A 16498-nucleotide genomic window follows, 5' to 3' on the forward strand; every position below is an offset into this window, starting at 1 on the left:
AATATATCCTATGATTCTGAATGACACCCCCCAAAGTCTGCCCCCCCTCCCCACTCTGAGGAGACATGTGAGAGTCTGCACGTAGCAGCATTCCCAGTCTTGGATTGTGCATGTCCAGCCCTTAAGGACAGGAGATGTCCAACAGTACACCGGGACATCTCATTAGAAAGGACCTTCCTTCGCTCCCGACTGCACCGCCAACTCTTTCCTGCTGCCATGATGCATCTTTTTAGGTAAATAACGACACCGATACGCTACTATTATAGCTGGGTTCTTAATGCCCTTCATTTAAAAGACAAAGTGTGCAACTTTTTGCAGCCTATATTCGTCCTCTTAAGCTAGGTTAGCTTGCTAGAACCAAACTAGCTTCAACTTTCTTAACGATTTAACTCTTCTACTGTGATTTAAACTTGTTTGGCGTGAAATGACGAATGTTTACCGACGCTTATTTTTGTGTGTCGAAGCAGAAAGTGGTAACCTAGACAACCCCGTTTGCGTTTGTTATGGCATTTCTTTTGTATTTAGTACACCGCCTCTTCATTTTAAACATTCATTTAGCCGCTAGCATTAAGGGTGCGTTGGTTTTAGTTTAAATGTCATTTAAAGTGCCATTTATAGCATCATTTATGTCATTTATACGTCACCAGTGACCCGAGCAGCGGATGCTAGCTGAAGCTACATGCTAACAACAGCGTAAATAGACTTTCCTCGCGTCGGAAGCGAAAACAGTTTGGTGACTAATCAAATTAAAACCTTCTCGCCTGGTGTTGGCTATTTTTAAGCGTTTTATTGTTTAAATGACGCCAGTTATAATGTATTACGTTTATCTAGCAACGCTTAAGGCTCTCCGGCGGGGAGGGGCGAAGACGTGGCAGTCCTCTTCCATTCACTTTCATGCGGTGTGATACAGTACTTAGCACATTGTCATTCAATGCTATTTTAGCTAAATAATTCAGGAAAATTGTTTTTTTTTTTTGGGGGGGGGGGCTTTTATTGTAGACTGATAAGGTAACACTAAAATCCTGTTGGGTTGGGGTTAGGGTTAGGTCAGTTATGCTTGTCAATTTAATCCATAATGACAGCACAACAAACTTGAACATACAAGGGATTTGGTGCATTCAAGTTCCTATATGTTGTTGTTCTCAAGGCACATCAGAAATCATGTTTTGATTAATGGGGGCTTTTATTGTAGACTGATAAAGTAACACTAAAATCCTGTTGGCTTGGAATGGCAACAGTACCACTGTGTAAAGTTGTTTATAGTTGCTTGTCAATTTAATCAATAATGAGAGCACAACAAACATGAACGTACAAGGGACTTGGTGCATTCAAGTTCCTATATGTTGTTGTTCAAGGCACATCAGAAATCATGTTTTGTTTAATGGGGGCTTTTATTGTAGACTGATAAGGTAACACCAAAATCCTGTTGACTTGGAATGGTAACAGTACCACTGTGTAAAGTTGTTCATAGTTGCTTGTCAATTTAATCCATAATGACAGCACAACAAACTTGAACATACAAGGGATTTGGTGCATTCAAGTTCCTATATGTTGTTGTTCAAGGCACATCAGAAATCATGTTTTGTTTAATGGGGGCTTTTATTGTAGACTGATAAGGTAACACCAAAATCCTGTTGACTTGGAATGGTAACAGTACCACTGTGTAAAGTTGTTTATAGTTGCTTGTCAATTTAATCCATAATGACAGCACAACAAACTTGAACATACATTGGATTTGGTGCATTCAAGTTCCTATATGTTGTTGTTCAAGGCACATCAGAAATCATGTTTTGTTTAATGGGGGCTTTTATTGTAGACTGATAAGGTAACACTAAAATCCTGTTGGGTTGGAATGGCAACAGTACCACTGTGTAAAGTTGTTCATAGTTGCTTGTCAATTTAATCCATAATGACAGCACAACAAACATGAACGTACAAGGGACTTGGTGCATTCAAGTTCCTATATGTTGTTGTTCAAGGGACATCAGAAATCATGTTTTGTTTAATGGGGGCTTTTATTGTAGACTGATAAGGTAACACTAAAATCCTGTTGGTTTGGAATGGCAACAGTACCACTGTGTAAAGTTGTACATAGTTCCTTAGTACATAGTCAATTTAATCCATAATGACAGCACAACAAACTTGAACATACATTGTATTTGGTGCATTCAAGTTCCTATATGTTGTTCAAGATCAGAAATCATGTTTTCAATGAAGGTAGAAATTACCTTAAATGTTCATTTAATTATTTTCATTTATATACCTTTTCTGTATGTCAAAGTATAATTGAATAATTGTTAATGTTTTGGTTTTTTTTTTGGAAAAGATTAATTGGATTTGCATGGTTTCTTATGGGAAAAAAATATTCGATTTGGAATATACTCAGACCTGGAACACATTAATAACGCCACACAAGGTTCCACTGTATATTTCCATTTAATATGACATTGTTAATTAAAAGGTGTGTGTCTCGCCGAGCCAAATGGTGACCAAGTGGTGAGTACGTCAGCCTCACAGTCTAGACTTTTATTACATGTATGAAAATACTGTGGATTGAGCGAGCGTGTCATGTTTTTTGACTTGATTATTTTTGACTCATTATTTTGTTTTTTGTATTCATTCTACAAAATAAAGGTCCCCTGTTGTCAACTGACATCGCAAAAGAATGGCAGAAAGTCCATTGGAAGTTTCTCTAAAGCAGAACAACAGAATGAGGAGTCAAATAATAACGATATAATACTAAAAGAGTGTGATTTCTTTAAAAAAGTAAGCACATGGCCATGAAAATGTGGACGTGAAAGGTGAAGAAATTGTCCCAGAGAATCACAATCTCAATTCTAAGCAAGAAAATCAGGCTGCACAAATATGCAATAACAGCAAGCACATTTGTTGCACAATTTCTCTGCTGTTGTGAGATAAATATGCACTCATTTTTTTTTATTCCCTCCTGGGTTCATCGAGGTATAGCAACAAGCAGCACATCATGGACAGTCATTAATAATAATGTTATTTTCCTGATGGTCAGTATTAGAGTAGCACTTTCCAATCCAGTGCAGATCAGCAGCAGATTTTTGCACATTTCTGGTCAAAATCAATATCGAAATATGAAATATAAACATGTGACGGCCATTCCTGCAGAAGTCCCGCTCCGTTTAGAGCCACACCTTGCGATGCTAACGCAGGAATGACAACATGAGCTGTGTTTAATGTCAGAATATGTGCCGTAATGATGATATAATTTGTTGGAGAAGATGTGTTCGGTTGCTTCCTGCTTTTCCGGCTTTGACGTATGAAAGACTATTACTATTACGCTACTATTTTTATTTCGCCCTGTGAATGGTGGACCTAAATGCCACTTTTTAAAATGCTCCGTAAGACAGTCACTGTGGAGAAAAACCTGTCTGAGCCTGTGTCTTGCCTCCAGAGCAACCAACCTGTGTCTGATTCCAAAAGCATTAGCGCTTGTTTAAATCCAAATTGTCTCACATGTTCAGTGTTAAACATGCGGTTTTAATCGGTGTGACGAGTTGAGGTCTTTTCTGCCTCATTACTTGTGATCATCCTGCACTGGGTCGCACTGAGTGGGCCGAGTGGTCGACCACAGGAAATCCCAGCCTCGGCATGTAGAGACAGCTAGCCATTCACCTACAGGAAATTGGGGAGTTACCACACACGCCCAACCTTTTGATTCTATAAACTATCAAATACCAGCTTCAACTGGCATGTCATGTGGTCAGAACAAAGGTTAGCGTTGCTAAGATACACAAATTACATACAGGAGACGTCTGTCTCTTTGTGTGTGGAAGTGGAAAAAGCATAATAGGTTCCCTTTAGGGCAGGGGTCTCAAACACGCGGCCCAAATTTGGCCCGCAGGACACTAGTTTGAGGCCCCCGCCTTAATATGAAAGTTTAATGTTTGATATGGATGCTGTATGGTATCATGTACCCAGAAGAAAATTATTACGTTTGATTAATGTTCATGTTAAAGGTTAAATAACTGTTAATAGTTATCCTCCCTATCCGTGTGGAAGTGGTAAGTTTTTGGCTATTTAAGTTTAAAGGAAATAACTTGAAGGCTACCGTTTAGGTGGCTAGCTCTCTAGTTCGCGAGTTAGCATGTGTCTCAAGACCCTGCAGTTGCGCAATATGTTGTAAATCAAAGGTCTCAAACACGCGGCCTGCAGGACACTAGTTTGAGGCCCCCGCCTTGATATGAAAGTTTAATGTTAGTGCAGCCCGCGCAAGTTTGATATAGATGCTGTATGGTATCATGTACCCAGAAAAAATTATTACATTTGATTAATGTTCATGTTAAAGGTTAAATAACTGTTAATAGTTATCCTCCCTATCCGTGTGGAAGTGGTAAGTTTTTGGCTATTTAAGTTTAAAGGAAATCACTCGAAGGCTACCGTTTAGGTCGCTAGCTCTCTAATTTGCGAGTTAGCATGTGTCTCAAGACCCTGCAGTTGCGCAATATGTTGTAAATAAAAAAAAAGTATAAATGTGACTATAGTCGTGTTTTGTCATGTCTACATGGCTCTAATAATGCTTTGTTCATTTTAATGTGAAAAAAATAATTTGTCTACCCACCAACTATATGTGGTTTCTTAAGTTTTTATTATTTGCCGTTTTATTATTATTATTATTATATTTATTTATTACTGATTGATTTTCTTTATTCTTGATTTGTTTATTTATTTTTCATCTTATTTTGTGCAGAAAAATTAAAATTAAGATATTTGAGAACAGTGGAATGTTTTATCAGCTTTTATTGTAGAAAATCGGAACCAAAGCACTGAAAAAGTGTTTTTAATAAATGTGTTTTCAAGGCCCAGCCTTGCCCAAACCCTAGCTCCAGTGGCCCTCAGGTAAATTGAGTTTGAGACCCCTGCTTTAGGGGAATAAATACAATAAAAAAATATAAAATGAGAGTCATTTCTTAATAATCAAAAGGAATACATTTTAATTAATAAGGCATTAAATAAAATATGTCGCCTAACTGAATGCATGTCCCCACAGGAAGTTGCTGCTATGTTGGTGTCTCCTGTTGCTGAGCTGTCGGCCGACGCTCTCAGCCCACGACTTCTTCACCTCCATTGGTAAAAGATATCACACTCTAGATGTATAGTATAGGATATACATTCACGTCGTCAATGTGTGTTCCTCAGGTCAGATGACAGACCTGTTGTTCACCGAGAAGGACCTCGTCACGTCCCTCAAGGACTACATCAAAGCTGAGGAGAGCAAGCTGGAGCGGGTCAAAAAGTAATGGCCGCCATCCTAATTGTGGTCATTCAGTTTTGATTTTAATCATTCATGTCTTTGACAGGTGGGCTGATAAGTTAGAAGCTCTGACGGCCACTGCGACACAAGACCCAGAGGGCTTCCTGGGCCACCCGGTCAACGCCTTCAAGCTAATGAAGAGGCTGAACACTGAATGGACCGACCTGGAAAGCCTCGTACTCAGTGACACCACAGATGGTACATCCTAAGCGAGACGTGGTTAGGATTTGTTATTAAGTTCTTGTCTTTTCCATCAGGTTTTATTTCCAACCTGACCATCCAGAGGCAGTACTTCCCCACGGATGACGACCAGATCGGGGCAGCTAAAGCTCTCCTCCGTTTGCAGGACACATACAAATTGGATGCTAATAGCATCTCCACAGGAAACCTGCCTGGTAATTCCTTTTTTGTTTATCTTAGACTCGCTTTCCAAACAGTCAAAAAGTAGAAGTCCAAGCAAGCCTTTACAACACCACATGGTCTTTTCCATGGTACTTTACTATGCCCCTTTGCATTTCAGGCGCCAAGCACAAGACTCTCATGACTGCAGAGGATTGTTATGAGCTCGGAAAGATTGCCTACACAGACGCTGACTACTACCACACCGAGCTGTGGATGGCACAGGCCCTGAAACAACTCGACGAGGGAGAGGAGTCCACAGTGGATAAAGTGACAGTACTGGACTACCTCAGCTACGCCATCTACCAGCAGGGGGAGCTGGAGCGTGCCCTGGAGTACACCAAGAGGCTTCTTGAACTGGGTAGGTCTTTTTTTTTTTTTTTTTAACTTGGAAAAACACACAGGGACACATTTGTAATTATTTGAATTCCATTATTCCTCATCTTAGCCAGTATATTGTGGTACTGGATATATTAGTTTTAGATTTCATTCATTAATTTTCTACCTCTTTTTCGTCACGAGGGTCGCGGGGGGTGCTGGAGCCTATCCCAGCTCTCTTCAGGCGAGAGGCGGGGTACAATCACAGCCAGCTAATCACAGGGCACATATAGACAAACAACCATTCACACTCACATTCATACCTATGGACAATTTGGAGTCGTCACTTAACTTAGCATGTTTTTGGAATGTGCGAGGAAACCGGAGTACCCGGAGAAAACCCACGCATGCACGGGGAGAACATGCAAACTCCACACAGAGATGGCCGAGGGTGGAATTGAACCCTGGTCTCGTAGCTGTGAGGTCTGTGCGCTAACCACTCCGTGCAGCCAGAATTTCACATAAGAAATAAAAATATTTTAAAAAGCATTAGGAATAATTTTAATTTTAATTTTAATTTTAATTTTAATTTTAATTTTAATTTTAATTTTAATTTTAATTTTAATTTTAATTTTAATTTTAATTTTAATTTTAATTTTAATTTTAATTTTAATTTTAATTTTAATTTTAATTTTAATTAGCCCTGCTTACATACAATACCATTCAAATATACTTTCTAATGCTGTTGAATGAGAAAGTGTCTCCAAACTTTAGGCTAATACTGAATCTGTTTTGTGGTGATATTCAATTATTTCCAATGTTCAGACCCAGAGCATCAGCGGGCCAAAGGCAACGTGAAGTACTTTGAGTTCCAGCTGGAGAAACAAACAAAACAAGCCAAAGAAGACGCCACCAAACAGACAGAGCCTGAGAAGAAAGAGACACCAGAAAAGAAGCCAAAGGAGAAGAAAGAAAAGAAGGCCTTCAGTCTGATCCCTGAGAGGAAGAAGTATGAAATGCTGTGTCGTGGAGAGGGCATCAAAATGGTTAGCATCACAAACATTTGACTTTCACTTTTTAGTCACATGTTTGGTAACATTTTCGGTTGTTGCACTCAGAATCCTCGTAGGGAGAGCCGACTCTTCTGCCGTTACTATGACAACAACCGCAACCCCTTCTATGTGCTGGGACCGGTCAAGCAGCAAGACGAGTGGGACCGCCCGTACATCGTACGCTTCCTCAACATCATTTCTGAGAAAGAAATTGAGAAGGTCAAACAGCTGGCAAAGCCAAGGGTACGTCAAGTTATGTTTACTCACAGCATAGACATGAAAAATATAGATTTGTGCCATATACACAGTACACAGACCTGCCAACGTGTACTCATTTTTTGTACACATATTTTGACCCTTAATTACGCTTGGCAGTATTTTCATTTTACATTGGGGCAAGTTCGGGCAAGTAGTTCTCACCTTAAGGATTCCCCGTGGGCAAGTCATTTTTGTTTTTAATGTAGAGCCCTGCTATGTTCCAGGTTTTGTTTTAAGATGTGTAGTGAAGCCTTTTTTTAATCCCAATGCTGCCCTCCTGTGAAGTGCTATTCGCGGTGAAGGAGGTTTTGTCCCTTCAAAAGTGACCATTTGCTTCTTCTACTTCTCTCAATGTGATGCAAAGGGGGGTGTAAGGGGGGGTAATAAATTTTTCTGACGTTTGTGCTCATAAACAGACTCTCGGGTCACATGTTGCTATTGCAACATCATTAGAATGTAAGCATTGCATGATAGGGAACCTTGATCTAAATCTTGTGCACAGGCATTCTGAAAAAGCAACCTCAATTTTCCACGCTTTAGTTCCACATTATCTGTTATTCATTCAAGCTTGTCACGTAGTTGGACAAGCTCTTGGGTTGTGAGTCTAGAGCAGGGGTGGGCAAACTACGGCCCGGGGGCCACATCCGGCCCGCCAAGTGTTTGAATATGGCCCGCCTGTTCTTTCCAAAATATTTCATTGAAACTCAAAGTACAACCTGGCATCATGGCTTGAGACAACCTTTTGATGGTTGAAGTAGCTGTTTTATCAATTTCGTTATTTGATGTGGTCTGATGTTTACAAAATGCTCCTGAAAAAAGGGACACAAGCACATAATAATAATAATAATAATTAAAATAATAATAATAATACATTAATTTTCTACCGCTTATCCTCACGAGGGTCGTGGGGGTGCTGGAGCCTATCCCAGCTGTCTTGGGGCGAGAGGCAGGGTACACCCTGGACTGGTCGTAAAAATAAAAATAAAAATATCATTATTAATAAGATTATGAATAAAAATTATTAATATAATTTATATTTATCATTATTAATATAATAATAATAACAATAATAATCATAATAAATTTATAATGCACTTTACATCAAATAAATGATCTCAAAGTGCACATATAGCAGACTACATGACACTTTTACGTGTAAAATATGTGTAAAAATATACGTGTACAAATGGACTGTCACATGTAAAATACTATATAGTCTGCCCCCCAACCCCGTCATTCATTCATTCATTCATTTTCTACTGCTTTTCCTCACGAGGGTCGCGGGGGGTGCTGGAGCCTCTCCCAGCTGTCTTCGGGCGTAAGTCGGGGTACACCCTGGACTGGTCACCAGCCAATCACAGGGCACATATAGACAAACAACCATTCACACTCACATTCATACCTATGGCCAATTAACCTAGCATGTTTTTGGAATGTGGGAGGAAACCGGAGTACCCGGAGAAAACCCACGCATGCACGGGGAGAACATGCAAACTCCACACAGAGATGCCCGAGGGTGGGATTGAACCCTGGTCTCCTAGCTGTGAGGTCTGCGCGCTAACCCCTAGACCACCGTGCCCCCCCCCCCCCCCCCGTCAATTTTATTAAATCAATGCGGCCCGCGAGTCAAAAAGTTTGCCCACCCCTGGTCTAGAGGATATGATGTTGCTGGTTAAAGAAACACAACAGACACACTAGAGACACACGCACACGAGCATGCGTGTGGTAAACCATATGCCTGGCTTCACAGCTACGCAGGGCCACCATCTCCAACCCCGTCACGGGAGTACTGGAGACGGCATCCTACAGGATCAGTAAAAGGTAAGTTGGAGCCAGGGGACACTGTCAAGACCGAGGGGAGGAACACACAGATGGAGGGAGTGTTTTCTCCTCCTCTTCCCCTCTGGCTACTCTTTGTTTCTGCTGCAGTTGATATTAACATAGTTGCTGTTTCCTTGAGCCAAGGGAAGTTTTAATACTTAAGCGTCATGACAACAACAACAACAACATTGAGTGACTGTTCTTTCTCTCTTTCTCTCTCTCTCTCTTTCTCTCTCTCCCGCCTTCCTGTCCACTTATGTATTGCATCCCCCCTCACACTTTTTTGCCCTCTCCATCCATCCTCGGTGTCCTTTCACGGTGGGAACTACTGTAGTTAAAGCGAGCCACGGTGCATGACCCCCAAACTGGGAAGCTTACCACTGCCCTATACAGAGTCTCTAAGAGGTAAGGGGGTTACGGGTCAAACAAACTCTTCATCTGAGACTTATTGCATCATCAGAGCTGTTTCTCGCTACGGTTTGGACAAAGTCACAGCACTGCAGAGTTGAACCGTTGACGGTCTTAGCTTTTTTTTTTTTCTGACAATATTCCATGTCCAGCACATTGAATATTTCCTCTGTCATACTTCTGGGAATGAATCTCTACCGCATTCAACATCTCATGGGCTCGTTTTAGCTGCTGCTGCTGTGCTGCTACGCTTCCTCAGCCTCCATATCAGAACCTTCTAAGGCTTCAGTCTGAATACCAACATTCCTCTTGTATATTTTTACTTATAATATTAAGTCTTTTATCATATTTAGATTTTGTAATATTCAAATATCCTATGATTTGGCTTATTTTCGCTGATTATATTGACTATATCAGGTAAATTAGCGTAAAGGTGACTATAGGGGTGCTATTTCATGTCTGGGGGTCTCTAATAATATTAAAAACCATATGTAGAAGGTTGTAAACAGGTTTACTATGGTCTATGAATATATTTGATATGTAATGAAGGAAAACCACATTGAAGAAATTTAATTTATCGTGATTGGGTCTGGAACCCCCGACATCACTTCCTGTCCACACTTCCTGAAGACATTTATTGAAACACACATGAGCACAAGATGTATTTATGTCGTAATTGGCGTATTTTCGCTGATTATATCGACTATATCAGGTAAATTAGCGTAAAGGTGACTATAGGGGTGCTATTTCATGTCTGGAGGTCTCTAATAATATTAAAAACCATATGTAGAAGGTTGTAAACAGGTTTACTATGCTCTCTGAATATATTTGATATGTAATGAAGGAAAACCACATTGCAGAAATTAATTTATCGTGATTAGGTCTGGAACCCCCGACATCACTTCCTGTCCACACTTCCTGAAGACATTTATTGAAACACACATGAGCACAAGGCGTATTTATGTCTTAATTGGCTTATTTTCACTGATTATATCGACTATATCAGGTAAATGAGTGTAAAGGTGACTATAGGGGTGCTAATTCATGTCTAGAGGTCTCTAATAATATTAAAAACCATATGTAGAAGTTTGTAAACAGGTCTACTATGCTCTATGAGTATATTTGATGTATAATGAAGGAAAACCACATTGCAGAAATTAATTTATCGTGATTGGGTCTGGAACCCCTGCCATTACTTCCTGTCCACACGTCCTGAAGACATTTATTGAAACGCACATGAGCACGAGGCGTATTTATGTCTTTAATAGGCTTATTTTTGCTGATTATATTGACTATATTAGGTAAATTAGTGTAAAGGTGACTATAGGGGTGCTAATTCATGTCCAGAGGTCTCTAATAATATTAAAAACCATATGTAGTATGTTGTAAACAGGTTTACTATGCTCTATGAATATATTTGATATATAATGAAGGAAAACCACATTGCAGAAATTAATTTATCGTGATTGGGTCTGGAACCAATTAACCGTGATAAACGAGGGATTACTGTATAACTTTTTTTCTCCAGCCTACTTAAAATGGCAACTTTATTCTTTGTTTTGTTTATCATATTACAACTTTTTGTCTTTGTTTTTTTTCAACTTTATGCTATTTATTCTGTAATTATTAATTCTAATTATTAACTCTCTCAATATTTTGTCTTTATTCGTGAAAAATGACCGCTATTTATTAAATTTCTAATGTATTTTTAGAATGTGCCGAGGAATTAACGAATAAATACCACATGTACACACAGTACAAGTGCAGGTATACTTAAAATAAAGGTCAAAGTTGAAGCAGTTGAAGTGCCACCAACCCCTCCACCCACAGCTGATTGGAGATTCTGAATCTTGGGCCTGTTTTGCCTCGCGCTTCCTCCGCCTCCGTGCATCTGTGCATGACGTCTTTCTCACCGTAATGATTTATTGACTGCCGCCTGCATCCGTCTCCCGTGCTGGAGATTCTGCTTTCTCAACCGGCCCTGCTCTGTTCCAGCGCATGGCTCACAGGCTACGAAGATCCCGTCATCGAAACCATCAACCAGAGGATCGAGGATCTCACGGGCTTGGAAATGGACACAGCAGAAGAACTGCAGGTAAAGGCTTTCAGGGGGGGGTTGTGTCTTAATGAATGTTTCCACCCAGCAGTTCAACTGGGCTTGCTCCAGCCTGATCTGGCTTGTGTGTGCTGAAATGCAACATACAACTTTACATCGTCTTCCTTGTATTTAAAATAAAATGGCCCATTCTTTTCATTGTATCCCCATCATCTGTCACCAGTGTAATGATTCCGTGGACCCGTTTACTGTACCACAGTGTGTCTACATGCACTTATCACTACCGTACTGCACAGTTGCAGAAGAGTGCCAAGAATGAAAATAGCAACTCTCCACAAAAAGCCAACGGCAGCCACAAGTAGTGCTCATGCAAAACACTCACCCACTTAAATCATTATTATTCATCAATTGGAACCTCTCTTCAACTATCGCCTACTTCCAATTATTAACATGAACTCTAATTACAGTGGTACACTAAACCACAATCACATAATATCTAGTGGTTAGCGCGCAGACCTCACAGCTAGGAGACAAGGGTTCAATTCCACCCTCGGCCATCTCTGTGTGGAGTTTGCATGTTCTCCCCGTACTCCCGGTACTCCGGTTTCCTCCCACATTCCAAAAACATGCTAGGTTAATTGGCGACTCCAAATTGTCCATAGGTATGAATGTGAGTGTGAATGGTTGTTTGTCTATATGTGCCCTGTGATTGGCTGGCTCGCCCGAAGAATGATTGTTGGCTGGCGACCAGTCCAGGCTGTACCCCGCCTCTCACCTGAAGACAGCTGGGATAGGCTCCAGCACCCCCGCGACCTTCGTGAGGAATGCGGTAGAAAATAAATGAATGAATATTTAGCACCGCAAACTCTAAACCAGGGGTCTCAAACTCAATTTACCTGGGGGCCACTGGGCAAGGCTGGGTCGCATCAGGTTTTCAAAAAAATATATATATTAAATATTTATTATTAAAATATAATAATAATAAAACGTCAAATAATAAAAACTTGAGAAACCACATATAGTTGGTGGATAGACAAATTATTTTTTTCAGATTAAAATGAACAAAGCATTATTAGAGCCCTGTAGACATGACAAAACACGACTATAGTCACATTTATACTCTTTTTATTTACAACATATTGCGCAACTGCAGGGTCTTGAGACACATGCTAACTCGCAAACTAGAGAGCTAGCGACCTAAACGGTAGCCTTCAAGTTATTTCCTTTAAACGTAAATAGCCAAAAACGTACCACTTCCACACGGATAGGGAGGATAACTATTAACAGTTATTTAACCTTTAACATGAACATTAATCAAACGTAATATTTTTTTCTGGGTACATGATACCATACAGCATCCATATCAAACATTAAACTTTCATATCAAGGCGGGGGCCTCAAACTAGTGTCCTGCGGGCCACATTTGGGCTGCGGGCCGCGCGTTTGAGACCCCTGCTCGAAACGATATGCTGAGCTGCATCACTGTGTGGAAACATGTCCATACCCATCAAGAATGCTATCTCCAAATCTTTCCACTTTTTTTCCACAGGTTGCAAACTATGGCGTCGGCGGTCAGTACGAGCCTCACTTTGACTTTGGAAGGGTACGTCCTCTTTGTCCACACACTTTTATGCTGGGATGTTTTCATGCCAGGATCCTGAGCCTGAAATTGTCTCTCCACAGAAAGACGAGCCGGATGCCTTTAAAGAGCTGGGAACCGGCAACCGCATAGCAACGTGGCTCTTCTACGTGAGTCCAGTCTTGATACTTAACGATGCAGAACATGGCATGAAAGTTCAACCTGCCCTTTTCTCTTCCTGTCCTAGATGAGTGACGTGTCAGCAGGGGGCGCCACAGTATTCCCAGATGTTGGAGCATCAGTTAGGCCTCTAAAGGTCTTTATTACCATATTACTGACTATGAATATCCAATGTAGGATATGTATGTGGGATAAAACGCTTTTTCTGGTTATTATTTGAACTTCCAAAGAACTGATATGTGGCTCCTTTTAGATCACGGAACTCTTATTAGTGGCTTATGTGTGTTTTTTTTTCTTCTTCTTTCCAGGGTTCTGCTGTGTTCTGGTACAATCTCTTTCCCAGTGGGGAGGGAGACTACAGCACGCGACATGCAGCTTGCCCTGTCTTGGTGGGCAATAAGTGGGGTGAGTTCTTCTCAGTGACTAAATGATGTGGAGTCATTTCCTATTACAGTGACTTTTAGTAAGTCACCTTCAGATGTTTTTGCACAAATGCATATCTATTATCATTTTAAACCAATAGATAATAATAATAATAATAATAATAATGATAATAATAATAATGATAATAATAATAATAATAATGATAATAATAATAATGATAATAATAATAATAATAATAATAATGATAATAATAATGTTACAACAAATAAATGAAAAAGGGACTAATTAAGACTTGGTGGCTGTTTACATGCCTTAGTAGGTGCTGCTGTTTTGGTTAGCAACAGAGCAGTTAACTCCTCGTCAGCATTTTTCAAAGTGAGAGGCGGACCCCACACTCACAGAGAAAGACTTCAAGAGACGCACAGCAGCCTGAGAAAAATAAAGATAAACATACAGGATGTTTCAGAAAATGCACATGCATCCTTCCTCTTTGAACTATGTGTGCCATGTCCAAATCTGCATTGGTATTGGTGAACGCCCTCACAAATGCAGACTGCATAGTTAAAGATAAATTAAAAAAAAAATCAAATTTGCTTCGATATCAGCTTGTGAAATTATATAAATTTGTATATTTTACTGGGCCAGGGGTGTCCAAAGTGCGGCCCGGCGTCATTCTGAGACTGATTACAACATGTTTCTCATAAAGTTTTTTTCTCTTTTCATATTTTTCCTCATAATATTAAGACTATTATACTATAAGATATACTATATGACATAATATTCTTCTAGAATTACAACTCCAGTTATTAGAATAAGACACATTTTGACATTTTTGACTGCAAATGGCACCTGAGGCTGCACCTCTTTCTCAAAGGAAGGTCACGATGAAATTATATATATTATATATGAAGTGAGAAAAAGGCAAAATGTGTATTTTTATGTACTTTTATTTACTAACTGAAGTGAAGAAGGCTCCCAGATACTAACTGGCCATCCATGAGAGGAATGGCCAGTAAATACCTTATATAAATACAGTAAATTACTGTATTACAAAGAGTAAAATGTGTGTTTTTTCTGTCTTTAGTATCAAACAAATGGATTCACGAACGAGGCCAGGAGTGGCGGAGGCCATGCAGTCTAAATGAGACTGACTGATGAAAGCAAGAAACCACCCCACTACACTCCTCTCCCCTTCCTTCCTTGGCCGTGGGGCCAAAGAAGAACCCTGCGGCGGACACATAATGGATGCTTGGGCTCCAAATTGCTCACTTTCCTCCCTACCCCCCTCGTGCTCAAAACACTCCCGTTTTTCACCCCGCTGTTTGGATTCACGTGGAGACCCCCGGACAGTGTTGGTGTCGCTGCAGATAGTTCTTGGAGTTGGTCACATGATTTTGAGAAACACTTGTGCCTCTTTCACTCCCCTGTGTTTATCATTGCACTCTGTTTGACCTCTGGTTTTGTGGTTATGCTAACTTAAGTAGAAGCAAGCACTCCACCCGCCATCGCCCCCACTCAGAAGACGCCTAGATCGTTCACTCCTACACACGTTCTTAACATTTACATTTTACACACCCATGCCACTAACTCGATGCACATTATGAGCATTAGCTTCATTGCTGCATGCCTGCCCAAATGTTTTTTGTGCATTTTAAAGCAGGGATCCCCAAAATTTTTAAACCGACAAATTTCCGTCAAACGAAAAAAAAAAGAGGTGCTCTCCAGACCTCATTGTAATATAATGCTATTGTCATGTTTTGGTCGGGGTCAATGCAGGAGAACACTTACAGTCTTACATAATCAATGCCACTGTGGAAAGCTGCCGATTAGTTCTATTTAACTTTAATCCAGGCGGCACGGTGGTCTAGTGGTTAGCGCGCAGACCTCACAGCTAGGAGACCAGGGTTCAATCCCACCCTCGGGCATCTCTGTGTGGAGTTTGCATGTTCTCCCCGTGCATGCATGGGTTTTCTCCGGGTACTCCGGTTTCCTCCCACATTCCAAAAACATGCTAGGTTAATTAGCGACTCCAAATTGTCCATAGGTATGAATGTGAGTGTGAATGGTTGTTTGTCTATATGTGTCCTGTGATTGGTTGATTGGCTGGCGACCAGTCCAGGGTGTACCCCGCCTTACGCCCGAAGACAGCTGGGATAGGCTCCAGCACCCCGCGACCCTCGTGAGGAAAAAAGCGGTAGAAAATGAATGAATGAATGAACTTTAATCCAAACAACCGAACAACAAGAACAACGAACTTGGCACATTTGCGTTCAGATGATAATGATTATTATTATTATTTTTAATTGCTTCCTGGCTAACCCCCTCCGACGGGCCGATGGTGGTCTGGGAACCCTGTCTTTTAGCATAGACACTCATCTGCACACTCTAACCCACATACAGAAACACAACATTTGTTGTTTTATGTCAAATTTTTAAGTGGCCTTGGTGGTTGGTGCGTTTTTAAATACCAAATGACAATTTTATTTATATGACCCAAATCTTTTTTTATTGTTATTGTTGTGTTTATTATGGCAGTCCTCATTTTGTTATTTTTTTTTTTTAAACTATATTAAAAGCTGTTTGGATCAAATGTGGTCTTGCAGTGTATGAGTGAGTCATGTGACCACGCCTACTGGTTATGCTACTTCACACCATTTTTTAATGTTATTGTTGTGCTTATTATGGCAGTGCACATTAAAAGCTATGTTGCCGTGCCTGTGCGCGTGTATGACTGGGTCATGTGACCACGCCCACTAATG

General features: G+C 40.4%; 1 protein-coding gene across 3 annotated transcripts; it reads left to right on the forward strand.

The window, feature by feature from the left end:
* Positions 1 to 77: 77 nt before the first annotated feature.
* p4ha1b (prolyl 4-hydroxylase, alpha polypeptide I b) lies at positions 78 to 16454 on the forward strand. Of its 3 annotated transcripts, none has more exons than XM_058058942.1 (15): positions 78 to 233; positions 5021 to 5100; positions 5170 to 5266; positions 5331 to 5482; positions 5542 to 5679; positions 5805 to 6044; positions 6827 to 7047; positions 7120 to 7296; positions 9062 to 9132; positions 11536 to 11635; positions 13146 to 13199; positions 13280 to 13345; positions 13423 to 13491; positions 13664 to 13760; positions 14824 to 16454. In XM_058058942.1, the coding sequence occupies exons 1-15, from the start codon at positions 217 to 219 to the stop codon at positions 14892 to 14894; spliced, it is 1650 nt and encodes a 549-aa protein (XP_057914925.1). In that variant the 5' UTR covers positions 78 to 216; the 3' UTR covers positions 14895 to 16454. The 3 variants fall into 3 exon arrangements, with proteins under 3 accessions (XP_057914925.1, XP_057914926.1, XP_057914927.1); XM_058058943.1 differs by lacking the exon at positions 9062 to 9132 and adding an exon at positions 9467 to 9537; XM_058058944.1 differs by lacking the exon at positions 78 to 233 and adding an exon at positions 4325 to 4363.
* Positions 16455 to 16498: the final 44 nt, after the last annotated feature.

Source organism: Doryrhamphus excisus, chromosome 20 (assembly GCF_030265055.1).
Source record: "Doryrhamphus excisus isolate RoL2022-K1 chromosome 20, RoL_Dexc_1.0, whole genome shotgun sequence".
NCBI classification, from domain to species: Eukaryota; Metazoa; Chordata; class Actinopteri; order Syngnathiformes; family Syngnathidae; genus Doryrhamphus; species Doryrhamphus excisus.